General features: G+C 43.0%; 2 protein-coding genes and 1 long non-coding RNA gene across 4 annotated transcripts; 2 read left to right on the top strand and 1 right to left on the bottom strand.

The window, feature by feature from the left end:
* Positions 1-287: 287 nt before the first annotated feature.
* Positions 288-7,517, top strand: LOC121709854. Its single transcript, XR_006032052.1, has 2 exons — positions 288-340; positions 7,070-7,517. It is a non-coding gene; the product is annotated as an uncharacterized LOC121709854 (long non-coding RNA).
* Positions 1,906-7,517, top strand: hspb1 (heat shock protein, alpha-crystallin-related, 1). Of its 2 annotated transcripts, XR_006032051.1 has the most exons (4): positions 1,906-2,378; positions 4,049-4,112; positions 6,267-6,514; positions 6,963-7,517. XR_006032051.1 is itself a non-coding variant. In XM_042093492.1 (3 exons), exons 1-3 carry the CDS (start codon positions 1,973-1,975, stop codon positions 6,421-6,423), a joined length of 627 nt encoding a protein of 208 aa, XP_041949426.1. In that variant the 5' UTR covers positions 1,906-1,972; the 3' UTR covers positions 6,424-7,517. The 2 variants fall into 2 exon arrangements, 1 of the variants encoding a protein (XP_041949426.1); XM_042093492.1 differs by having other exon boundaries at positions 6,267-7,517.
* Positions 7,518-15,809: 8,292 nt separating this feature from the next.
* On the bottom strand, positions 15,810-25,263 carry ywhag1 (3-monooxygenase/tryptophan 5-monooxygenase activation protein, gamma polypeptide 1). The gene is made up of 2 exons (XM_042093491.1): positions 25,010-25,263; positions 15,810-16,610 (listed from the first exon to the last, which is right to left on the bottom strand). Exons 1-2 carry the CDS (start codon positions 25,094-25,096, stop codon positions 15,954-15,956), a joined length of 744 nt encoding a protein of 247 aa, XP_041949425.1. The 5' UTR covers positions 25,097-25,263; the 3' UTR covers positions 15,810-15,953.
* Between the last annotated feature and the right edge of the window lie 2,404 nt (positions 25,264-27,667).

Raw genomic sequence — 27,667 nt, 5'->3', positions numbered from 1 at the left:
AGATAATGTGATTCTGCAGAAGGGCGCTCATATTCTGTCTGTGTGTGTGTGTGTGTTTGTGTGTGTGTGTGTATGTGTGTGTGTGTGTTTGTTTCCTTTGGATCATAAGTAAAAGGGAGGTAGCTGAAGCACTCAGGCAGACTGCCAGGCTCTTCGGCTGTCCCACCGGTCCAGGCTGTCATCCCTCATCTCCAATGGCCTGACACCAGGGAGATAATGACAGTGTCCAGAGACAGCAAAACTCTCATGCCCCTGGCAGCGCTTGGTCAACAACACAGCGCACATATTCTATCTCTCTCTCTCTCTCACACACACACACACACACACACACACACACACAGTACATTAACATACACACATATGCTAACTCACACACATACTGTATGTATGCATGTGTGCACACACCCTATGCCAGCTGTGTAGAGTTATATATATGGTCGTGGAAATGACACAGTGGCTTAGTGAAACTCTCGTGTGTGTGACAGCTGGGCAACATGAACAATGTTTTGTGATCATCTATCCAAAAGCACACAGAACATGCAGATGCAGCTAGCATTCATCACATAGTGTACTTGTAGGGAAAAGTCTTCATGGTGCATTTCAGCCAATTCAATTCTCGTTTGTGGAGGGTGTTGGGAGGTATATTTGATGCACTCATGCTCACTTACAATGTGCATGTAAAAACACTTATATGAAGTTACTTTTCAGAAGGAAATACAGGGTGAAACGATCAACATTTTGAAACATTTTATGAAAGAGCAATAATGTTGTGCAGTGTTTAAAAACAAATCCTGTCAAACCACAAAGTTGTGAAGAAAATATTTAACCACACATTCCAGAAATATTTAGCACTTACTACATATGCAAGTGGTTTAAAAGGCTGCAATACACAGCATGATCATTGAAGATATTGAATTATTTTAGGATATTACAGTATGTCATGATATTCAGAAGGACATGATATTGAAGGACAGAGCATTTGTTTTGGTTGCATCTTGGCATCAGTCTGCCAGTGGCGCTGGACAATCAGAGGGCCTGGATGGCATGGGATAAAGACTCCTCTGGGCATATCAGCGCCAGCACCTGTCTGCACTCTCTGTCCATTTCACTCAAGGCTCCATAACATATAACATATATGACTGGGTTTATGTCAGCGTACTTGTTAGTTAAACTATGTCCATCGAGACATGCATTCATATATAGGGCTGCTATATGAGCAGCACTTAGCATGCCCATCTCTCAGTGCCCTTCTCTCAAATTATAGAATGTGTACGTATATAAAATTATATTAGTATGATATATTTGATATATTTAAAAGGTTTCATATCTGCTGCCTCGGTTGTACTGGAAAATACGCTATTATTATAATGGCAAGTAAAAAAAACAGTAAATTATCCCATGAATTATTATTATATTTAAATTGACATCATGGATGTGTGATTGACTGGTAACTATTGAAGATTCTCTGAAGATATCTAGTTTGATATCCAAGGGAATTTTGGAGATTTCCCAGAGTCATCCAAAGATTTCAGCACAAATGTGACTGGTCACATATTGCACTGTCCATATATGTCACAGGAGGGGGCTATACACTACATGTTGCGGTTCTAATTATGCTGAGTTGGACCAACTGTGTTACAACAGGCTCCTAGATTCCTCTTTGCCCCTATAATGTTGGAAGAAGGGGGGGCCGGATTACAATTGGGGGGTCAGGCACATTGTGCTTGGCAGCTGTGTTGAAGAGGGCCCTTGCATTGGATTCCATTCTAATGCTTGGTCCGCCATGAATAGACATTCTAGTCACTTCTATAAATATCTGGAGGGGAGGGGGGACAGTGGGGGATCAGGAGGAGTGTCTGGAGGGGTGGGCTGAGGGCTGGCTATAAAAGCAGCCGGCCGACAAGCACTCAGTACCTTTTCAGAAAAGTTATTTCTCCAACTTCTTCCTCAGACCGAGCAGTTGACAGGAGACATGGAGAGGCGCATTCCGTTCACCTTCCTCCGCACCCCCAGCTGGGACCCCTTCCGCGACTGGTACCAGGGCAGCCGTCTGTTCGACCAGTCCTTCGGCATGCCCTCCCTGCCCGAGGAGTTCAACCCCTTCCCCAGCACCCACTGGCCCGGCTACATCCGCCAGGGCCTGCCCGCCACCCCTGGAGAAATGCCCTCCCAGATGATGCCCTCCCCGATGATGCCCCAGGTGCCCATGATGCCCCCAGTGTCACCCGTCTATGCCCGCGCCCTCTCCCGACAGCTGAGCACCGGCATGTCCGAGATCAAACAGACAGCGGACAGCTGGAAGGTCAGCCTGGACGTCAACCACTTTTCCCCCGAGGAGATTGTGGTGAAGACCAAAGACGGCGTGGTTGAGATCACAGGTGAGACTTTTAACTGCCCCTCTCTAAATAGTTCAGGGGACTTCTGGGATTACTTTGCTTGTTGACATGATACTGTTTTGCTTGGGCTTGAGTTTGTGTCTGGCCAACTGTTAGAATTGTCTATGCTGGCTTGTCATAATCTTAAAGAGAGCATGGACTACACATTCACTCATTTAGTCAGCCGCTGACATTTCAGTATGGATATTCTATAAACAGTGCCTGCAGATGTAGATACTGTATGTAATCATACTGTACAATGAGTATTTGAGGTTCTTGTGGGGACACATAAAAGTTGTTAGATTTGGACATCACATTGAAATTCGTGTCATTGGATTATTGGCTTGCATTCCTGCACACTCCACAAGACTACTGAGAGGCACAAACATATTTTCTAAGAAGTGTGTGAGAGATGGCAAAGAAGCAACAGACCCACTCTGCACACGCTGACACAAAACACAAGACTGGCAGTGTGTTGACTTTTGAAACCGACTTGTGTGTACTTCTTAGAGTTGAAGCACAAGTGCTCAAAAGTGCAAACAAGCCACTAGGCGTCGGTTTAAAAGCACCATGTTCCCAACTGTCTGCAGGGAGGGGAGTGGTTGGAACAGAGCCTGGCCCTCGATAATACCGTTCAGATTCCTCAGACGTTAAACAACCCTCCACAAATCAGACTCGGCCTTTGGAGGAGTGCCTTTCAGCAGCAGCATCTATAAATTAAGAGCTGTGACAGAATGTTTAGTCTTTTTACTAAGTCTGCCTCTTAATCAGGAATAAACTAATTGCTCATGAAGGCCTCCTTTCCTAATATGATGATGATATGAACTGTTGGGAGGCCTGTCAGACATCTCCATGAGTACATGAGGGCAACATGACTTGGCGCAGTGTCTCTGGGGTGTTACTGAAAAGCCCTAGCCTCTGAGAGCATCAAGGAGCGGAGCGTACACCATGCCCATTTGATACCCCCTAAAGCTCGCCAGCCCGCCTGCTGAGCGTCCCACAGGGAGAGGAGACGGGGTGCCCACTGCTCCCCCTCGTTGTCAGTCCGTCGTCAAAGCAAATAGACGGGCACAGGCACTTCACAGCGAGGCCCGAAGGACCTGGAGAGGGCTGGAGTGACAGCTTGAGTGGAACATGCCTGCAACACTTCACACAATGCCCTGATAGTGTAGTGCACCAACACAGAGTCAGTTACCAAGGCAGAGAAGATTACTCTGAACCTATAGAATCAATTCCCCCCCTACTGACTGCATGAGCAGCACAATACATGCAGCAGTAAACAGTCCACTCTGTGAGAGGGCACAGAGCCGGCCACTTATCAGGGTCATGGCTGATCACTGTCAGCCTATAGAATCAAGTGCTCTTACATAAACAAACACATTCCACTGGATAAACACTGCAGTCATCTACATACACCATATATTCCGTCCCATGACAAGACACAGTCATTTTTAAAGGCATTGACTGAAAACATATACTGTAGAATCACAAGCAACTGCCTTCATATTGATTCTTTAACTGGTCTTAATATGGTGGCGTTTAACATTATGATTAGGCTTTTAGAGGGTTTTGAGCACATGCTATGGTTTGAAGACAGGAATGTCCACCACAGTTGGCTACCCAGTGCTTCAGTGGCTCTGGCTAAGCTCAGTGTGTGTGTTTACTCTTCTCAGGAAAGCACGAGGAGAGGAGAGACGAGCACGGCTACATTTCCAGATGCTTCACAAGGAAATACACGTAAGTGCACTAAACATTACAGTGGCAGACAGCAGGTGTGGGGTCCAGAGACAATGTATATTAATGACCGGAGAACAACAGACACCTCAGGGCATTTGTTTAGAGTGATGTGTAAATAATGATAATTTTATTATTTGCTAATTATGGATTATATAACATTGTAAAAGCTCTGAATTTAGCAATATAAAGATAAAGAAATCCTATTTTTTTTGTCATAATTTTGCCACAAGAATAAATGGCCCTTGACAGAACACTATTCCTTCAAAGGCCTTTCCAAGACCTTATCAGATTTTCATCGCTACGCCAAACATCTAAGGCAAAGAGCACTGTCTTCTGGGATATACAATCCTTCTATGGCTTCTCCTGTTAATCCCATGATTTAAGTGAGCTAACATCTTGTCAAAGTCATATTTTATGGCTGGGAACTGTTACGTAACCATGGAAGGGAGGGCTATTCCTGTTGAGCTCTGTTACAATGCGATGCTCTTTGCCAAAGTTCCTGCATATTGTGGGACAACCACTTATTACCATATATTGCTTGTTTTGCAACTTACTGGCAGAATCTGCAATTGTAATTGAAGACACTTCTGCTAAATTCAGGGAATCACTCCTCGTAGTTATCTAGCTGTCTGTTCAGGCTGTGCTCAGAAAAAGAGGCTGGTGTTCGTACGCTGACTCTGTAAATATGAAACAGAGTGTGTCGGACTGAGCCATAAAATAATTCCTGGAAATGGGCATACTGCTTCAGGAGCACGAAAGTGAGGCGTGTATTTTGATTGGCTGCTGAGGTCAAGTATTAAAGGTACTGTCTATGAGGTCACAGACAGTACCTTTAATATCTGCAGATCGAGATGGGTTTGTCAGTTCCTTTGCCAAGCAGATAAAAGTGTGCATCTCTGAACCAGAGGGAAGACATGCTGTGATCTCAAGACAAGAACTTTCTGGAATAAGAAAGTTGTGTATTTAAGTTAACAAGATAGGGGGGGAAACAATGTTTAGCATCTGGAGATAGTTATACTAATATTGGGAGTGTTAGTCTCACATAGGCGTTTATCCACTTGTGTATCAAATTCCGGTCCCTCCCCATTTTTAACCTCTCAAACCTCTAAGTCATTTTTTATTCACAAGAAATATGTTTGTGGTTTTCTATGGTACTGTATGGTACATGTGTTCATTATGTGAATGTGCAGTATATAATCAACATGGCACATGTGTTCATTATGGGACAATGTGCAGTAAATAATCAAGCCAGATTATTAGCTAGAGGCTACTGGGCAGGAGTGGATGATTTATTGTCCAAAACATTCAGTGCTTGTTTGAATACTTTGTAAATCACTGACATTGTAGTTGTATTAGCTTTGACCAGGTTGTTAAGCAAGTGTGATGGTGTGAAATGTGAAAGGTGGGTTAAAATCATAGAACAGAAAGGCTCATAGAACACAAGGCCTTCAAAGCCTTCTGTTGCCATCTAGAGGACACACTGTAGTACTGTGCAATACTGTGCCATCATATTCACACCCTTTTACCGACCTACAGTATGATGTCTTTTCCTAAACTGTGTAGTCAGTGTGTCAGTATAGGTTATTAACAGCACAACATCTTACACATTTTTTTGATCATATTCACTGAAACCGACACTATACTCCGACAGAACAACATAAATCAACCGGTTTAAGAAAAAAAAAACGCACTTCTACCTCCACCTAAAGCCTGTTATTTGTTTTGCAAAAATCCACAGCTCCCAGTTCTTCTGGTCCAATCAGAGCAGGGCTGTGTGAGATCTGACTGTCAATCACAGTCTGGTGCAGTCTGGTGCGCACTGACGAGCACAAACTCGATGAGAAGATGCTCGGTGGTAGTGAGGGAGGGGCATGAGAGTTGTAAACATTCAACATTTTGGCCAAGTCCCCTCAATCTGTCAGACTTGCCAACTGCAGCTTTATGTAATATTCCATCCTTTTTTAGCGTACAAAACTATTCTACATATATTGATCAATTGATCATTGGCACTACACATGACTACACAAAATGACTCATGTATCCATGCAGGACTAATAGACTGATATAACAGAACTGAGTGGTGACTGTCAGCAGCAGTTGAGAAATCTGTCCGCTGACTCATGTAATGGGCCTCTGCTTTTCTGTGTGCTCCAGACTGCCCCCTGGTGCTGACCTCGAGAAGATCACATCCTGCCTGTCGCCCGAGGGCGTGCTAACCGTGGAGGCCCCCCTGCCCAAACCAGCCATCCAGGGCTCCGAGATCACCATCCCCGTCAACGTGGAGAAAGGCAGCATGGTCAAGAAAGAATAGAACCAACCCATACATATAACCACTGTGCATCCCCTCACTCCTTCCACACACACACATACACACACACACACACACACACACACACACACACATGCAAATATATAATGCAGATGACACGCATACCTGACTTGCACACACAGAGCCATAATCACACAAGCAGAAGGGATGGTGTACAGCACTGGTGTGTGGTGCAGAGACAGATATATGTTTACAGTATTGATTGTGGGGAGGAGCAGAGACCTGAACTCCACTTCCTCTGACTGGATGTCCCACCAGTGCACTCTGCAGAGCCTTTATGGGTGGAGAGGAGGGTGGTGACGGAGGCTCTGTGTATGTGTGTGTGTGTGTGTGTGTGTGTGTGTGTGTGTGTGTGTGTGTGTGTGTGTGTGTCTGTGTGTGTGTCAGATCCCTCGTCTCTGCCCGTCTCTTGTCTAATGATCCAACCCCGGCTGGGATCCCAGAGTACACACACACATCTGCTCCCAGCGCCATATGCTGCCTCTGCAATAATTACACACTTCATTTGAATGAAGACAAACACACACACACACACACACACACACACACACACACACACCAACACAAGCACACAAGCACACACACACACACACACACTCAAACACACACACCAACACAAGCACACAAGCACACACACACACACACACACACACACGCACGCACACACCTTGATCCATCATTTGCTTGTCAGGCACTGTGAGCTATTAAATATGCACTTGCAGGCGTTTAAACAGCTGTGGCCTTCTGAGCACTTCCCCAACGCTGTCCTCACACTGCCCATCAACGCTGATCTCACACTGCCCAGCAGCGCTGTCCTCACACTGCCCAGCACCGTGCTTCAGCTTACTGAAGATGCTCAGAAATAGCCACAGACTGCTCAACACCACTCCAACAGCCTCGACAACCCTGGCCTCTCCAACAAGACTGGTTCTTCCTAAAAACTTATCTTACAGAGACATCATTTTATTGTATTATTTCTTCTCTGAGCAGAAATGTTACTTTTTCATCTAATGTTGCATTTGGAGGAGAAAAAAGCTTGTTGCATGCAAATGGAGAATAAACTTTTCCACAAAACATTACCTTTCCACATTATGTTATAACTCTGACATGGTGCATTTGTTTTGTTTAGGAAACATAAATAGTAACGCGATTGTTATTTGAATAACAAAGTAACAAATCTGTATTTTAATGGCCTGTAAGCTGTGTACATAGAGATAGGGAGGATGTTATGGCAACTCGCCCCCTTGGAATTATAAGGTTCTATCCGCGTTCTGAGTAGTTCTGAGATATCGAGCTTCAAAGTCTTAGAATTCCATATAGAATTCTAAAAGTAAAGTGGAACAAGCCTCTTTAGATATAATGTCCAAAAATGCATACAACTTCAAGAAACACCTCACTTCACCTTATTAAATTGTCACAGAATGTATGTCAATAACTCAGATAGAAACGTATCATTCTAAGGGGACAAACTTACAATAATGGCCATACTTACAATATTCTGACCATGACTGGAGCACTGGAACATCAGTAAGACTAGTAACGCCCAGTGTCCATCAACAACATTCATGACCTCATAGAAGCCAATAGGACAATATGATACCTGTTAGTCTATTATAATGAGAAATGTAATATAGTCCATAATGGCCACTGCCTGTTCCCTTTCTTTAGCTAAACCACACCTATATCACCATTCTTATATCAGTACACAGGATAGTCAGATCAGATCACAATCCCATGCTATTTAATTATCATGTGAGTTTCTTACTGTGATTTCTCGTTGAATAAACAACTTGACGTGGCAGACCTAGTGATAGTAAACAAGTGTTCCTCAGCTGTTAACTGAATGAATCTGACATAATGTGCAAATCAGAGTTGGGTCTTTTGTTGGTGTTGTGAGCCAAGGGGAAGTGAGGTAATGGGATCAGTGGAATTTTAGAAGAAGATCTCTTCATGAGCGGGAAGTGGACATTACAGTAATAAGGAGAGCCATGGGAGTCTACGGGTCTTTTCGTGCACAGATAAACCTCATTATATACAGTGCATGATGCTATAGTAATATATTATGTAGATGCTGAACAGCAGATAGTCCTCTTCATATGGAAGTTAGTGGTGGTTGGCTCTTTTTGATGCTCACCTGTTTCCATGGCTACTGGAGGGGAGCACTGAGAAAGAATGAAAGAGCTGGTTAGCTGAAAGGAATCATGTGGGAGGAATGATTCCTTTCAGCTAACCAGCTCTAACCCCCCCCCCCCCCCCCCCCCCCCCCACACACACACACACACACACACACACACCCAGCCTCAGACAATGTAGACCATGAAGCCTCAGACAATGTAGACCATGAAGCCACTGCCACGTGCTTTGGGTGAGAATGACTTGAATCTATTTTCAATAGTTGTGTAAATCCAAAGGAACATATAACATGTAAATGATGTAATGGGCCAATGTTCTCCAAATGGCTAAGCTAAATGTTTTGGTTAATGGGAGATATTCTAATGGGCTGATTCTTGTGGACATGATGCTCTATATTAAAGCCTTGGATACATGATTGACACATTATTAATCTTAAAATAAAATAAATAAATTAGGGCTGTCAAAATAACTGATTAATTTCGATTAATTAATTTGAGAAAAAATAACTGATTAAAAAATTAGTGCAGATTAATCGATTCGTATGACCTTTGACCCCGAGCCGTTCTAGTCAGTAAAAATTAGACTGTAAAATGAAGGAGAGAGAAGAAAATGTGCTGCCTGGATCATTGATTGGAACATTTACTTTTAAAAAATGGCCTGATGGTGTTGATAAAAAATAAAGTGTTGAAAATAAAGTCCTCTGCAATGTCTGCAGCAAGGAATTTGCATATCACCGGAGTTCATCAACTCTATAGTCGCACATCAATGCAAAGAAATAAGTGTTGACATTGAGGGGAGTGTTCATTTATTTTCATTGTGTCCCCTAGGTTATATCTGTGGCCTGAAATGCCTTGTATGTGAAAAAAAAACTTCTTCCCGAAGCACTTTTGAATTTATTTCCTCAGCATATTAGGTCATATCATAGATTATTATGGCAATTATTTGAACAGTGAAAATAATAATAAAAGAGTCTTTGAACTTTAATGTCACTAATGCTGATTATTCAATGATTCATTTGCATTTAAATATTTAAAATACTTTCACAGCAAAAATTATATATGCGATTAATTTAGATTAATTAATCACAGAGTATGTAATTAATTAGATAATTTTTTTTTAACGATTGACAGCCCTAAAATAAATAATGTTTGTGTTTAAGAGTGGAAAACTCAACACCAGTGACTTCTCTAGTCTGGTGTCCTCGAGTCGTCTGTGTGTGTGTTGTGCTCACGGCTGGTGAACCCTGTTCCCAAGCTGCAGCTCAACCCAGAGCGCCTGGCCCAGAGAGGAGCCGCTGGAACTCCACTGATTAAGGGGCGGGGCTTCCCTTTCATTTATTTCCAGCACGTGTCCATTCACTAGGCTCCTGTTTTAAGCCCCACATTCTCCTCTAATGCCACGCACACCAATACACTTGCCCACTCTTTCTTCTCTCTTTCACAGGCTTTACGCTCCCTCGCTTTCTTCTCTCTTTCTCAGGCTTTACGCTCCCTCGCTTTCTTCTCTCTTTCTCAGGCTTTACGCTCCCTCGCTTTCTTCTCTCTCACACTCTCTTACTCTCTCTTTACTCTCTCTCTGTCTTCTCTCCTCTCTCTCTCTCTCTCTCTTCTCTTATTCTCTCTCTCTCTCTTCTCTAATTCTCTCTCTCTCTCTTCTCTTATTCTCTCCACTATGGAGCTGCAGGGCCTGTATATTTATAGAAAGGTTCCTCCATGCCCTGCATTTCCGGCATGCTCTCTGGCAGCAGATGACAGGAATGTGGAGCACTCTGTCCCTTCTTCCAGCTCCCTTCCCATGAGTTAACAAACCTGGAAAAGAGCAGGGATCCGGCCGAGTCCGTCCGACTCTCTCACTCGTTGTCTTCCTCAAAAAAAAAAAAAACGAAGCCTGAAGAAACTTCTCTCTAATTGTTTTTTGACTACTTGGCAAGTCTGCCTTGTGTTCACGTTGCTCTCAGTCAACGGTGTAATTTGCTGTGATAAGGTCAAAGGAGCTTAGGCGAGTGGGCTAAATAATGCAAAACATCTCTGTGGAGCTCATTTATGTCTCGCTGTCAAGCTCCAGCTGAGTGCGTACAACTCAAGGCAAGTCTTTTTATAGGACCTTTCAAAACCATGACTCACGATCAGCACCCCCCCCCCCCCCCCCCTTCTCTTCTGTCTCCCTCCCTCCCTCTGAGATAATGCCCGAATAAATAATTCATGTCCCACCCCATCCCTCATCCACCAGTGTTCCAACTCCTGTGCCAGGGTGGGGCTCCCATCCATTCTGTAACCGTGTGCCGACACCGCCCCACCATCAGCCGGTAGTCCGATTGGAGAATTCCCCTCCCTCCTCTCTCTCTCTCTCTCTCTCTCTTCTCTTTGTCTCCCCCTCTTTCTCATTGCGCCAGCCTCAGCTGTGAGGCGTAAGTAGGCCAGCTCTCCAAAGGCACCAATTAATGTGATCTAAGCAGGTTCACCCGGGGTGGAGTGGAGATGATTCTAGCCTTGCCTCACACAACACTGCCAACCCCCTTCCACCCCGCCAACCCCAACATCCGCCCCCTCTAAAAGCCTCTTCTCATGGGACCGAAACTCGAGAGGGTGCCCAGTGACGTCCACGCCTGGTCACTCTGGCACACTTGAGCCCTACACGACACACGTACTGTACGCCTGTGCCTGAGCTGAGCCCCCCTGTCAGTGTCATCATGAGGGCAGTTCAGTGCAGGGTCCCTGGAGGCAGTGGACGATCCAAGAACAAGTGTCACTTCCGAGAGCAGGAAGAGTGCATGCCCAGATATTCAGACAGCCCAGTAATGGAGAGTCATGGAGCAAATAGAGCCTCCAGAAGAGGGTTTATATGCACCCTCATCTCAGACACTAGGATATATGATCTGTCTCTTAACCAATCAGAAAAGGGGTTCTCAGTGTACATTGTCATGAATCTGTTCTATAAAAGTGCATACAGTTCTTACAGAAGCTTTTGTAAGAAACATATGCCATATTCAGGCATATCAGCCATTTCTTCTTATGCAGTATAACATGCCTGTACAGTACATTATTTCTGTCTGTATATAAAATCCAAATAGTCAGCTTCAGAAAGTAAAAGTCCTACCACATATCTGTGCCAACCATTCACTTAAACCAGCTGATTCTAATCACAACTCTTCAGCTAATTGGTGAGATCGCCTGTATTAAGTGCACAAGTAGAACCAATACATGGTTGAACATTTTCTTTCTGAAGCTAGACTTTTCCACGTCTGTATACTATATGTAATGATATAGTCAAAATAATATTATATTTGCATGAAATATGTCTTTTCACTCATGGTCAATAAATTAATTCATTCATTCATGTCAATGCCACAACTGAGGTATCATCCTAATGTATTACTGATTGATATGATGTAGTCATTATCAAGGACACCAAATTCTCAGAAACTGTAATACACTAAAACTTAGAAGATGCTTACAACCTAAACAAGTATAGGTCTATCTTGTGAATGGATGAGCTCTGAGCTTTGAGCTCAATTCATCCTGCAAACATTAGGCTACATAATCACACACACACACACACACACACATAACATTCACTGCACACAAACATGCACAAATCTCTGCCTCTCTCTCTCTCTCTCTCTGTTTCTCCCACATGCACACACACACACAATACAACAAAATCAATATGTTCGGAGGAAGCAAAAACAATTTGCTTACAAATGCCCCACTGACTCCATTTTACACAAGCAAATTGCACCCTTGACTCTAAGTGGGAGGGGGTAGGAGTGGGTGTGTGGATGTGCTGTTGCCTCCTCTGTCAGCCATCTTGAAACCCATCCAAGGCTAACACTTCTTCATGATTCAGCACTATGTCCTATTTTGTCATCGAGAGGTAATTCAAGCTTTCATTCCCCCTAAGTGGCCATATCCAACTCATGCATTACCCTGAGCGCAAAGCAGTGTGTGTGTGTTTGTGTGTGTGTGTGTGTGTGACTTTGGGCCCCAAGGTGAAACAAGACAGGATATGTGTGGTGATTAGTTACGTAGGCACACAAACACAATGCTGTTGATTTTTTATTCAGATTCTCTTTTCATTTGCCATCTTTATCCAGTACTCATTTTGCTCTTTTGAGTCGACAGCTCAATCAGTTACATACCAGTCTTTGTCTCTAATCAATTACACTGGACTTAGGCTGCAGCGACACTGGTCTTTCAAGCTGCAATTGTACATTTGCACAACCAATAGCTTTAGGTCAAGTTTGCAACAAAAGTTTTTGTTTTTTAGGACTATCATTTAACTGCACTTAACATTTCAGAAGGGTTACTTTATTGAGCAATCAGCCACAAAGTTTTCAATTGAATTTATAATTACTTTGGCTCCATAACCAACTCCTGACATACTTTTTAAAAGGCTTTGGGCAATAAATAATCAGTGCTCTAACCCACTATGCATTTATAGACATTAAACAACCTGATTTATTTTCCCGTCCCTTTAAGGAGACCAAAGACTTGTGATGGACAGGCAGAAATGATAAACCATGTCAGGATGGTGGAGTCCAACAAAAGGAAAAGAAAAGAAAACATACAGGGGACAACCAAATGAAACAGGAGCAAAAATAAACTGATATAAATAACAACAAAAACAGCAACATACATCACATTATATACTGTAAGCAGGCCATTTATGCCATCAAAACTCAATGCCTGTAAGAACAACACCGAGTACACCCTATGGTGTTAGACGCATCCTATGATTCTCCTTTAGAAAAGAGCCCTGTCATTTGGTCTGAAATCCACTATCTCTGTGAGGAAGGAGAGCAACAACAGAAAACAATTGGCAACTGCCTGGTGCCAGATGCTAAAACTGCAAGTAGCATTAGCAGAAGAGGCCCCTAGCAGTCCGAGCGATGGGACGGACTGGCACTGGGGGAAGAGCCAAAGCTGCCTCTGCCCACAAACAGTGCCGCTCTATCCAAGCCATCCCTCACAACTCACATGGGCTCTCTGCATGTCACTGATTGTCTACAACCCTCTGTCTCCCTCTCTCTCTCTTTCCCTCCAACTCCCCCTTTATCTTTCCTTATCTCCCTCTATTGGTCTATCTGCATATATCTATCTATCTATCTATCTATCTATCTATCTATCTATCAGTCTGTCTATCGTCATATCTTCTATGTCCATCCATCTGTCTATCCTCCCGCTTTCCATCCCTCAATACAGACAGAGCTGCTCAGTAAATCTTGGTGTAGATCATTAGCAAGAGAGCACAAAGCTGAACAAAACACAAAGAAAAAGAAATAGGGAAACAAATTAATAGCAAAAGAGCATTGACAATTCACTTCCATTGATGACTACATGACTCACCTATCAGAACAACACCAACAGCAGCACTGAAATGTGGCTAGATGAACATTATCATGTTTCAATTATCTTTTTTTTTATTATCATTATAATTTTTTGTGCAATCTCTACAAGACTCACATTTAAGATTTCAGGAGACAGATCAAAGTAAAAAAAAGAAGGAAGAACAACAAAAATGATTTAAAAAAGCAATTAAAGTAAAGTATTAGAAATAAATAATGGTCCGTGAGTGAGATCCTAGCAGGAGCACTGATTCTGAAGAACAAAAACATTGTTCAGTCTTAAATATCTCATTACATGACGTGAAAGTAAAAACCACACACCAAAAAATCATTCGAAGAACATTAATCATTAAACAATGTAATCATGATTACACTGTGACAAACACCAGACAATACGTTTCAGCTAACACTGGTGTCATAATTTTTTCCTTTTTGTCTTTTGTTTTTTGTATTCTTTTTAAGCTTCATTTTTTGCATCATAAAATCCAAATACAATAATTGCAAGTCACTGTAGCAAAAAATCCATAACAGATTGTTGATGGTCAACCATTACTATTTTAGTATAGTGTACTAAACCCAGCAGAAAAAGACAAATTCAAAATAGTTTTCAAACAATTGAATAAAACGTAATAAATAGAAAATAATTTAACTGTTATTCTAGTCATTTCATCTTTATATGAATACATAACATCTACAGTTTTAAGTTAATAAAGTCAAGCTATTGTATATAAATACATCACCAGCATGCACGATACTGTAGTAAAGAGACTATTGGAGCAGTAATCATCTCACACTGAGAAACAGTATAATGGACAAGTGCATTTCTTGTAAATTAAAAAAGAGAAATCAACAAAAGAGAAAGAAAAATCACAAACCTTGAAGCTGCTTTAAGACCACCTTCCACTTTCCTTAACTCAAGTTCTTTTCTCCAAAACCATCATCCACCAACAAAGGCTAATGTTCCAGTAGAATCATGTTCATTGAGATTGAGTTTGATGGCAACTAGGCTATATTTTATGGCAAACATCATATTTGTTTAATTGCAGTGGCTACAATTTTTTTTTCTTTTCAAGTTTTTTTTTTCTTCTAACTTACCACTTTAATGCAATGTGTCTTGTTATGTTAGTCTAATTTGCCAAAAATTGTCACAATAATAATAATAATAATAATAATAATAATAATAATACTTTTGCAGTTGTGGTTTGTATTGATTGGCTGAGTTTAAAGCTTTAAAAAAGAACTGACTGAAACTAGGAACCCTTTGGATTCCACATGTCCGCATTACATCAGATACCAGCTATCTTCCCTACAACTAGCCACAACCATCCGGTTATTTTAGTGAGGCAATGACATTCAAGTTTTTCTTACTATAACTATATGCTGTGTGTGTGTGTGTGTGTATGTGTGTGTGTGTGTGTGTGTGTGTGAAAGAGCGTGTGAGGGTGTGTGCGTGTGTGTGTATGTGTGGATTTGTGTTTTGCCCAAGCTTCAGCATTGACTTGGATGTTTTTCAAACGCTTCTTTTTCAATCACACAAGTTAAATAAAGCAGCTCCACTTTTAGCACATTTTGCACTACAAGAACAGTCCCTATGCCAGTTTGAGGGCCTGTCCACCCTTTACCACTTAGTAGGCTACTGACAGACTGGAACACTTCTGTCCTCATAGTGGTGGTTTGGCAAATGTTGCAGATCAAGAAAGGGGTATTTTTTTCTCTCTCACTATGCTAACCTTTACTATTCACTATCACTCCATCTTCTCCTAAACATACTCTTCTGCTGTTTTTTCTCTTTTTGTTTTCGATCACGTCAAACTCGTGGAAAAAGAAAAGACTGCACTCTGAGTGGTTACCATTGGCAAACGACTGACAAAAGGTCCACCAGCTCCCACCCTAAATTTTTGATTACTTTTATTTCATTTTTTTTTTCTCATGTTGCTGTTGAAGGTTGTGAGCACGCGTGTTGTGTTTTCTCTTTTTTTTCTCTTAGACGGTTAGGAACTGGGGCGTTGACCATTTCTTCCCCCTAATGACTCGTTTAGTTGTTGCCCTCACCGGCCTCCTCGTCCTGCTGATCGCTCGTCCACAGCGTGAGGTTGTCTCGCAGCAGCTGCATGATGAGCGTGGAGTCTTTGTAGGAGTCCTCGTTAAGGGTGTCCAGCTCGGCGATGGCGTCGTCGAAGGCCGTCTTGGCCAGGTGGCAGGCCTGCTCGGGCGCGTTCTGGATCTCGTAGTAGAAGACGGAGTAGTTGAGCGCCAGGCCCAGGCGGATGGGGTGCGTCGGCTGCATGTGCTCCTTGCTGATCTCGTGTGCCTCGCTGTATGCCTTTTCGGACGACTCCACCACCGTGGAGCGCTTCTCGCCCGTGGCCACCTCGGCCAGGTAGCGGTAGTAGTCGCCCTTCATCTTCAGGTAGAACACCTTGGACTCGTGCTGGGTCTCGCTGCAGTTCTTGATGAGGAAGTTGTCCAGCAGGTTGAGCACGTCCTGGCACACGGCCTCCAGTTCCTTCTCGATCTTCTCACGGTACGCCCGCACCATCTCGATCTTCTTCTCGTTGCCGTCGGCCGAGGTCTTCTGCTCGATGCTGGAGATGACGCGCCAGGAGGAGCGCCGGGCGCCCACAACATTCTTGTAGGCCACCGAGAGAAGGTTCCTCTCCTCGTTGGACAGCGCCTCGTTCAGCTCTGTCACCTGAAACACAACAATTGGGAGAAACAAAAGGCCATGCTGTTTTAACTAGACCAGACTAACTAATAAAATACATTTACATACATTTAGTCATTTAGCTGAGCCTTTTATCCCAAGTGAAACAGTCAAGGTACAGTGCCACAAGGACATGTTAGTGCAGCAATAAGTACTACTCGCATAGAATTGAGTGACAGTTCTAGAAGGGGGTCAAGTCAAGGGCTAAGTGCTAGATTTGGCATGTCAAGTTGTTGGTAGTGATAGGATAGGAGGTACTCTGTTTCTCTTGTTGCTCTTGTTTACTGTAAAACACATAAACAGACATGTTTTTATAACAAGTCAGCATTTCACTGTTAAGCAAGCACAGTTTGCCCTGGAAACTTGGTAAAACATTTGGTACAACGCTTGGTAAAATGACTGAAGAGGTTATTTCTGCCTGCAAAACTACAGTATATCTCCTGTATCACCACGAGCATTACTGTAAATAACTACTGTTGGGGTTGTTTTTTGTCACACACTCTTTCCTATAGTTTCTTCAGCCCAAGGTAGATGCTCTGTTCACAAAAGTGAACCTCCACCTGAAGTATCTGGGTTCACCACCAAACGCTAAGACTGAGGACTTAAATTAACACCCATGCAAAGCCTGGTATATTGCCTTTGTATGACTGGACTACACCTGAGTCATATTACAGACTATTCAGCCATGTGAAATAAACATTATTTTCTGTCAAAGATGTTTTAACTTTATCTAAGCTTCAACAATGGGATAGCAGGGTCCTTTGAGCATATTGTATAGTGCAACCATGCTGACAGCTCAAACCAGTATTAGATGTGTCTGTGGTTTAACACTGAACCACAAGACTACGGAGTACTTCTTTCCGATTGTCTGGTAGGTGCCCAATATTTGTTGGCACACTTTAAATCTTCCACAATGGTTACCATGACAACACCACATGACAGCAATAGCTGAATGACAAAATACCAGTATTGTAGTGCACACACCAGTTTAAAAGAGAATGCAGTACCACAAACAAGTACATTTGGACACAAATACACAGGCACATGGCTATGTGATCACCATGTGTTAGCAACATAAACCTGACGGACAAAACAATTCACAAGATGGATACAATAATCGCTATGACAAAAAAGCAGCAATTTCCCCTCACATGTAGTCTAACTGTTTTATACAGATCCAAAATATATCCACTACCAGACAGGCCCAAAAAGCAGTTTTAGCTCCCAGGGGTTTTTGGTGAACCCTCAATGGACAAAAGACAAAAAGCGACTAAGCTGCCTTGATTACTTGCTTTAAGCTGCTTTTCAGCAGGGAAAAAACACTGTGACAGCGCCTTTTAACTATATGTGTCTTAAAATATGCCTGGGTTTTGAGTCAACCATCAAAATAGTGCTAAAGGAAAACATGCCGATAACCGAAAATGCATGCAGCTATTTTTGGGAATAGATAGGAATAGATCTAATTTAGAGAGAGTGTAGGACCTAATGGTTAATTTGTCAGCATTGCTATATTATTGGTCTAGAACACGGACCTTTAGGGTAAGTGCATGAGCTTTTACAGCACTGATAAGGAGGAGATATTTCAGTTACATTTCTGTGTTATAATTACAGAACAAAATTCTATCAGTATCTTTGTGGCTAATTTGCAGTGTTCTGTATGTTAATGAATTGATAATGCTGTTTATAGTGATTGTCTGGCACCTGAAAGCACAACCTAAAACCAAATGGTAGAAGTGTACCAGGTTCTTTGGCAAAATCATTTCTGAATCAGCACTAGCTTTTGGTGGAGGCTCTGTGTATCTGACAGATTGGGAGTGGGTGGAGAGACGACTAACTCCAAGTCTCTCTCTTTCTTTCTCTCTTTCTCTCTCTCTCCCTTTATTCCCCCCCCCCCTCTCTCTCTCTATCCAGCCCTTCCTCCTGTCCTTGTTATAATTCATCATGCTTCATGTGGCACTCAAACACATCAATGTCTCCGCACCCACACACTACACATTAAAAGAGTCATCTGACCTCACTGCAGTGTACAAAGTACACTGTTAAGATGACAAAACACTGCACTGAAACCTTGCCTATTTCCTTTCAGCAATGGCTTCCTGTGAATTCAGTCTCTGTAGAAAGTGAGTAATCTCCTTTAACATGCATTCCAACACACATGAAAGGATCACCTTCGTATCTCTCACCAAAAATGTCAATTTTTCGCCACTGACAGAGGGCACATGTCATATTGTCACATCATCTGAAAGAAAAAAATGTCATAAAAGGTCAAGTCTTTACATCTTAACACACATAGAGACTGCAGTAGCAGTATAAATAAGGTTCTACATGACAGGCGACTCATGTCAGAATGGCTGGATTTGGTGACAGGTCACTAGCACTGTGTGTATTTCAGATCCTTTTATGTGTCTGATGCTGTGTCTGCCAGCTCCGTTTACTCTCCCTCCTGTCCAGCTCTTCCGCACTTAAGACCTCAACGCACCACAGGAGTGGTCACAGCGCAGGAGTGGTCACAGCGCAGGAGTGGTCACAGCGCAGGAGTGGTCACAGCGCAGTCTAGCACTACTATGCCATCTCAGGTTTCCATGGAAACAAGGGAATCTGCTTTTGTTTGAGAGGACAGACAATCTCCTGCTACATCCATAGTGCCTCTCCAGCAGTGTGAGAGAGAGAGAGAGAGAGAGATGTGGCCGAGTCTGAAGGATGGGGTGGAGGAAGAGGAGGAGGTGGAGAGGCTGGGGGAGGGGAGCGCAGGCTCCATGTGTGTGGCTAGAGTGATGAGAGTGTGGAGGGTTGGAGGGGGAGGAGGGAACTCCCTCACAAGTTTCCTAGTAGAAGCAGTGGCAGCTAGCCTGGCGAGCCAGACCCACATTAAAATGTAGGGTCTGGGCACTCACCGTTCGCAGTGCTCAGTCCGAGGGGCGGGATAATCAGTTGTCTTTCAAATTCCCTCTGCACGCAATAGGACGCAATAGGATATTTGTTTTCAAGTAGCAGTTGCAACTCTGCTATCAATCATTATGTTAAGCCCACCAAACGACTCTATACACGATTTCAATGCCCTGATTAAGTTTCGATTTCTGGAGCTCACAAGCCAACGGAGAGTTGCTAGACTAGCCCTGGCAGCAAATGTAATTTGCTGCCGCTAGGGGCGCGTCTAGATTTCTAGGCTATGTGGCAGCACGAGCAGAAAACAGCAGTTAGCAGTTAGCAGCAGCAGCTGTGCTTACGGGAGAAGATGACCCCTCATGCCACAGGGCCGCGAGTGTGTGAATAGCCACTGCAGGCCGGCGTTTCCTCTCTGCTTGGCACACTGAATGCAATCTTATCTGGCCTACTTCACCGCCAGTCTCCAGTAAAACACACAACCTGTCACTCAATGGCTGCTCAGGGCTTTGATGATCCTCTACCTGCCGGTTCAACCCTTCTGAACAGCTAGCTGGCCTTGTTTCAGATAAGCTGTATCATCCGGGTCAGGTGCCTGGCTGGACTACGGACCCGCAACAGTGATAGAAACAGAAGAGGAAAGCAGAACACTTTTTTTTTATGAGGGTTAAGGTCCATTAAACATAGCTGTGCGTTTATGTACCAACAGTACAGCATTGAGCCAAGGGGGGCAGTGGCACAGTGACATTAGGGACACAGATAAGTATGTACTGTACTACAAAGGACTGCGCCAGGTCACATAATAGGGTGTGCCAGAGCAGTATGCATCACCATCGAGATGGGTCATCTTTGAGAGAGTTTCTAACAGCTACCACCTTACAGGCCCAGTACAAAACTGACTTATTCAGGAAAAAAGCAACATCTGTATGGGCAGTTGTGCACACAGTGACCCTACAGGACTGGACAGAGCTCCATCAAGCAGTTTGAAGAATGAGCATTAATTGATCAACATGCATAAAAGTGACATTCGAAGAAGTTGACGGTCAAAATCAAGAGACCACTGCAAATTTGAATATGACCATCAACTCAAATGTCACTCAGCAACTGTAGGATGACATCAGAAAAATGTGGAGTGATCTCTTAAATTTTGCACACTGGTTGATGATGCATATTACATGCTTATAAACATATAGAGTTTAAAACAACATCTCACTCTGTTAACTGATTATCCAGCACTTTACTACCCTGTGTACGCATTCACATTGGATTGAAGTTATCCAAGTGTCAAACTAACGCCTACCAGCTGTCATCTTCAGTGAGGTGATTCACTGTTGCTACAAAGCAAAGTCCACCTCAGGGTGGGGTTGTCTGATAACCTCAGAAACAGCTTGCAAAACACTCCTTTGGCCTTCACTGTGGCACCTGGGAGAAGGACTGACTGTAGCGTTGATTATGGAAGAGCTTTCTGTTCTCTCTCCGGGTAGCAACCGTTGAGATACATCCCATCATTTTCTCCTGTCAACTACAATAGGCTTTGCAGTAGCTCATAAGCAACTGTCCAACAATATGTGGCCAGCTGGGATTGACACAGAGCAGAGTCTCTTAAATTAGGAATATGTCCTGAGGGATTTGTGCACTCTGTCTACTCAAGTGAAAGTTAGCCAGTTAGCCACACAAATACAGTCTGGTGTGCAAAAGCTAGATTTGCAGGTTGGCATGGAGACAAACACGCAAACAAACAGATAAACAAACAGCAATCAGATTAGTGTCTGTGATTGTTTCACCTGAGCAATTAGTCTCCCTCTGTTCCCAAAGTCTAAAGTCTTCCTAAACCTCAGCATTCTTAAGACTGAATCTAATGTCTTCCTAAACCTCAGCCTTTCTTAAGACTGAATCTTATCTTGTTTTTAGTCACTCTCTCCCCCAACAACTTGCACTGTCTTCAGGCTCGCTCTCTCTCTCTTTCTCTTTCTATATATTTTGATTTATTTAACAGGGTCTATATTCTTGCTAAGTCTCTTCCTCTTCCTCTGTCTCCCTCTTTCCCTCCTGCTAAGCGGATATGACAACCCTTCCCACCGAACACTCTCCAGGGCCCATGGGCACGGACAGACAAAGTGTACTAGGAGATGGCGTAGTCAGAGGAGTGAATGCACAGGGACTGGTGAGATGTGGGGGGGAGGGGGGGGGGCAGAAGTGGCTCCTGCAACGGGTCTAAGACTCAGCAAATGCAAGGATGGGGTTGGGGGTGGAGGGTTCTTGCTTCAAGTACCTCATTGTTGTTATGTTGTTATATAACCATTAGTGACTAGAAGATTTTACACTGCGGGATCTTAACATGCACCTAAAAATAAAAACCCATGAAAGATTAACACTGGAAAACATGTGAGGAGGAGCATCTATCCTAGTGCCTTAAGTGGCGTCAGTGGTTATACTTCAGGAGGGGAGCGTGTGGCTGCATGATATACAACCCAGGGGTAGGCTATGGAGTATCTACCCATTATTCTCCATGTCATCAAGCCATCATTTCATGCTGCCTGAGACTTTCCATCTTTCCAGAATTCAGTCTTTCCGACTAATGCACAGAAAGACCTTTCCCCCGGAGAAGTCCTGGCAGGCACATCCCAAACATGGACCAGAATGACCGCGGATGGAGGGAACACTAGTGCCAAAAAGCGAGATCACATCATAATGACACAGAGTGGAACCCATCCAGATTGATTAAGCTGCTTGGCCTTAAACTGAAAACCTAAACTGAGAAACTTTAGAGGGGGTTGTTCACCCTCTACGTTAACCAGGGTTATGTTTTTCAAAGACTTTATTGTACTACTACCACTGATAAACGATCTATGATCTTGAAAAGTCTGTCAATCATTCTGAGCACTCTCGTTTAGTTTTGTTGGTCATAGCACAATGCCCTTTTAGAGAGGTATAGTAATGCTCTCACCACAGCCACGTACTGTAGTCCCTTCTAGTCTACTAGTAAGTAGGGAACTGGCCCAGGACCAAGGCATTGCAGGCCACAAAGCTTTAGGTAGATTTGAAAACGACCCACCTGATGGTTCTGTTTCTCAAACAAAAGATTATATCAGTCATCAGTCAAACCATACAAACAGGGTCCTGTCAAGGGGCTCAGGCACTGCTCAAACTAGACAGCAGTTAGAAAGACACTGCTGTGATGCTGCTGTGATCGCTGGGAATTAAAAAAAAAACCCACAATCATTCATTGGCCATATTATAATCCCATCAAGCAGCAGTGGCAGTGTAGAGTCTTGACTGCTGATGTAGCCCAGGGCGCTTGCTAGTCAGGATGGTGAAGGGTGTTGGAAGGAAGAGTGACTGCAGTGGGGCGAGATGCCCTGGGGCTCATGGCCAGGACGTCAGACAGACACACCCCATATGGCCTGTGCTGCAGCAGTGAGAGACTGAGAGACTAGCACTGTCTGTCAGGGTGGTCTACCCTGACAAGGCACAATATATATACATATATATATATATATATACATTATTATACATTAATATGAAATGGCAGCAGCATCACTACCAACCCCAGTGGACTCACAACCTAGTAGTAGCCTACTACCCCACCACGCCAAATCTGATCCTCCAAACCACCTGCTTTGTCAAGAGAGCTCCCTTCCTCCCGACCCCACCCCACAGATGCTGTGTGAGGCAACAGACAGGAACCGGACAAGTGAGATTTAACGATAGGGCAGAGACATCAGCAAACTGACATGCTATTTGCACTGACTGCACTACTGATAAATTAGCGGTGGGCCTGGCATGGAAATGCACTGTGGCTGTGCCCATCCCCCTAATTGCCTGTGCAGTGTGCACACGTCAAACAATCAATGCTTTCTGAAGACTCCACAGAATGACAAGGCATTTTCTTTTCTATGCCCACCTCAACTCTCACAGCTAGGGAAATTACACAGATTTTCTTTGGTGGACGTGAACAGACAGAGCTGGTTCCCCTAAAGCAGAAACACTATCATGAATTGTACAATGTTGTACAACCACTGTCATGTTACATTGTGGTCAGATCAGATAAGGATTTCATTGGTCTTTATTGGAATGATATCCTTATCATTCCTCATAGGCAACATGTAATGAATGATATGATATGACAGCTTAAGTTGTAAGCTTTCCCTATGTGAGATGGAATTTAGACAGGAGGACTCAACACCCAGCATGTCTGAACGCTAACTGTAGTATGGCAGTCTACACTGACCTCTCCTAAATCAAAGCTGCTCTGAACCTATCAATTTCTCACTGGCTCTCACATCTGCTTAGCTGATAAATTGGAAAGCTGGATCGGACGAAATGGTGCAGTACGGGCACTGCACCTTGGCACACTCTGCGACACGCCTTGTCGAAGCGAACCTGCCTTCTTCCATGGAGGTCGAAAAAGCGAGTAGTCGTATGCCAAACGTTATCACACACCCGTTCATTACAAAGACTGCAATATGACAACGGCCAATAGCCTCGGGTGGATGTCTGCTACCCACGTTTGACAGCGGGCATCAGACAGTGGGAGTTGTCTCAGAAATACAACGCACAGCGTACGTTTTGCTCTAGTGCATGGCAAAAGCTGAGCGCTGTCAACGGTGCGCTCTATGGGTACATCTGAGGGCAGTGCACACTTTGCGTAGTTGCATGTTCCACTGTGACAAATAGGGCTGATGGAGCGTGGTCGAGAGAGCGTGTCTCTTTCAGAAAACCAGGAGCGGCACGCTGCCATTCATTCCCCTGGTGAATCAAAGTATCACTGAGTCGCGCTGCTGTCTGGTTCAGTGGCAGACCACAAAACAAGCGCCTGGCAGAAACTGCACGTTGTCTGATTAGGGTATATGTCGCCAAAATCAGTCAATAGAAAACGTGTTTTTCGTGACTATTAAGGTTAATCTTCCTTAATTTTGCTTGCCTCTGTTGAAGTCTCTTCAGAAGCCTCCTATGGCCATGTTGCTGAATTCAATAAGATCTGTCAAAAGGCACCGCCCCAAGATCAAACAGTCTGCATTCGTCCGCTTTCCCCGTTAGTTGAGTTTCTCTTGTCAATTTTACAACTATTCTGTATTCAATACTACAACAATTTACTAAAAATAAAAGGAACCTACAGATCTTTCCACTACCAGCAATATTATGTGCTCAGTTTTTAAAACTGACGTGATTTCAACCGGTTTAGTTTGCATTCCCTATATAGGCCCAACATAAAAGTGCTGAGATATAGAGAGCTGAGCTGACTCAAAATAATCTACCATGCATTTGACTTAACATACAGGAGTTTAACAAGACCGATAGGCTATCAAATGTGGACTGTTAATCAATAGTAGTCAATTGACAGCTGACAAGAAATTAAATAGATGAATGAAAAAACATATCATGGTGTTGAGAGTAGGCTATTCAACTGAATATACATTCAGTGAGACACAACCACAGAAGGAAATGTAAAGCCAACTCATAAACGTTTAATACATTCAGAAATATGATTCAGCTGAACTTACCGATTTCATGGCAGCTGCCATATCGTCATACCGCTCTGCCTGTTCAGCCAGCCTGGCTTTCTGAACCAGCTGCTCACGGTCAACCATTTTAAATGTCTAAAATACAGACGTTAACCTACACTTTTAAGAGAAAATGTTCAAGTGGAGATAATTTTTGGTATTTGGTTTGCAGGAAAAATGCAACGGGCTCTTCTAGCTGCTGAGGCTTCTCCCTGCTGTCTGCGCGTGCCGACTCCAGTGGGATACCCCCTCCCCCTTCGTACACTTTCTCTTCATTGCGTCACCATTAAAGAACAGGCGTGCCTCTGCGTAATGATGTAACAATGCAGCGTCCCTTGTATGGGATGCGGGTGTCAATAATTAAAGTAATTTCGTTGGGCCCTTGTACTTTTCGTAGAAGTGTTTTGGAGTTTGTGCTATCCACCTTGCTGTCATACCATTCTCAAATTATTTTGAGGTAGGACTTTAAGAGCCAAAGAAACTTACTGTAGCCTACAAATGAGTCTGTATTTTGCCAATTGAATGTTTTTTTCCATATCGTCACTGTTAATTCTGGTCTGTTTATTTGTTAATATGACTTGCTGTAACTGATCCCATGCAGCTATGTTAAATTGTGAAAAGAGTAGTCTCTATTTACAGCACATGCAACAGACCTGAGCATAAACCCACCACACACACATATACATACACATACACACACACACACACACACACACACACCATCTTTCTCTTGGCCGAGCAGAACATTGGCTCTGAGCAGCTGTTTTGGGATGAGTGATTTATTTATTTATATATTTATTTGGCTCCATAAGAAGGACACCAAATGGCTGCTGGGCTGCTAGTAATCCGGACCTCTCATCTGGAAGCGAGGCTTACCCAAAGGAAAAATGCTTCAGCCAGAAATACAACAGACTTCTAACTCCGACGCAATGCCAATATGACAGGCCACCTGACACAAGATAGGATTTACTATACTTACAGTGCAGCTGGCAATTTTATTAATACTACACAGTATTTGAAATAAATCATCTATCATATTGGAGAAAACAGCACCATTTCAGCTACTTTTATCGGTAACTTATTGTAATTACTAAAAAAAAACCACAAAAAATAGCTTTCAAATCTATTTCTACTAAAAAAAACCCACAAAAAATAGCTTTCAAATCTATTTCTAAATTCAAATCATGAGTGACTTACGGAACATTTGTTTTCCTCCACAAAAAAAATATTTATTTGTTTTTACAAGATAAAACTACAGTAAATGTTGAGGAAGACTAAATCCAACGGAAGGCATGCCACACATTATGTCAAGGAAGTCACCAGTACTTTTCAATACAAAAGTCTATTTATGTGAGCATATGTCCCACACCCACTTTGCATTGTAACATCTATCAAATGATCAGCTTTAGAAGACATAGGTCATTTCTATGGCGTCTACAATGAAGGAGTCCGACTTTTAACCTGAGAGTTGTTGCACTGTCCCATTGTTGTTTTGGACACAAATGCCAACAAGTCCACTTACCACCGAATTGTGGTAACTTGTCGTTTTAATGGCACAGGAGTATATTTCAAGGGGCAAATTGTGGCATATGTTTAAAACCTCAGCCACCTTAATGAAATGTTTTCCCAGTACCACTGTATACACGTCTTAAGAATATTGTCTGAAAACATCAACAAATGGCTGACTAAAAATAAACCTACAGAAGGCCTAGAGTGATGTTTCTGTGTGATGTAAAATACATGCTGGTGAAGTCTTAGACATAGATTTTTGAGTTACCACATAAACATTGGAAATTACATGGAGAGCATTGGGTTGAATATCACAGAAAACTCACAGGCTCTAATACACAAGACTATTGCTCAACAGACTCACATTTTGAGATAAGGCCCCTTCAACCCTCTGGTAACTTCACTCAGTGTATCCTAATGGCCATGGAAAACAGTTCATATTAAGCAGGGTATATATCTATATTTCTCTTGCTAACATTCACCATAGAGAGAAATCAGAGTCCACAGTGGATTGCAGGGAAAAGGACCAAAATGACTATTTACAGAGAGCAGGTGTTGAATCTCAAACAGCACACACGGCACCAAAACAAACTCAAAGCTGAGGAAATGAAAGTGTCTTTGATCAGGGAGCCATCCAGCTCCAGCCTGAAATAAATTAGAGAGACGAGTCTACAGAAGAGGCTTGGGCACACTGTGCAAATCATCCTATCTGTCTGTCCGTCTGCCCAATGCAAAAGCAAAAAGAAAAAAAGAAAACATAAAAATGGAATCAACCTTGACTCTGTGTTTTTTTCTCTCTTTCCTATAGAGGCTGGTATTGAGCCCTGTGTGATGATGGTGTGTCAGCAAGTTGGGGAGAGGTGGGAGGAGCCCTTTCATCTATGATCTGAATAATGAATGGCCTTGCTCCAGCGTACCTTCCTCAACCATCAAAGAATGTGGGATGGTACGGCTGGCATGTATGCTAAATATTTCAGCATCTCGACAGGAAAACAGAGACAAAGATAGAGGCAGTCTAAAGCTTTGGTTTCTTTCGTATATCAAAAAAATGTGTACAGTGTTGTTTTTATTATATATATATATATATATATATATAATTATATTTATTTATTCATGTATTTATAAAGTGCATAATAGGAATATATATTC

The sequence above is a fragment of the Alosa sapidissima genome, chromosome 5 (genome assembly GCF_018492685.1).
Source record: "Alosa sapidissima isolate fAloSap1 chromosome 5, fAloSap1.pri, whole genome shotgun sequence".
NCBI lineage: Eukaryota > Metazoa > Chordata > Actinopteri > Clupeiformes > Clupeidae > Alosa > Alosa sapidissima.
The sequence above is the reverse complement of the archived record's forward strand: the minus strand, read 5'-3'. Positions and strand labels throughout refer to the sequence as shown.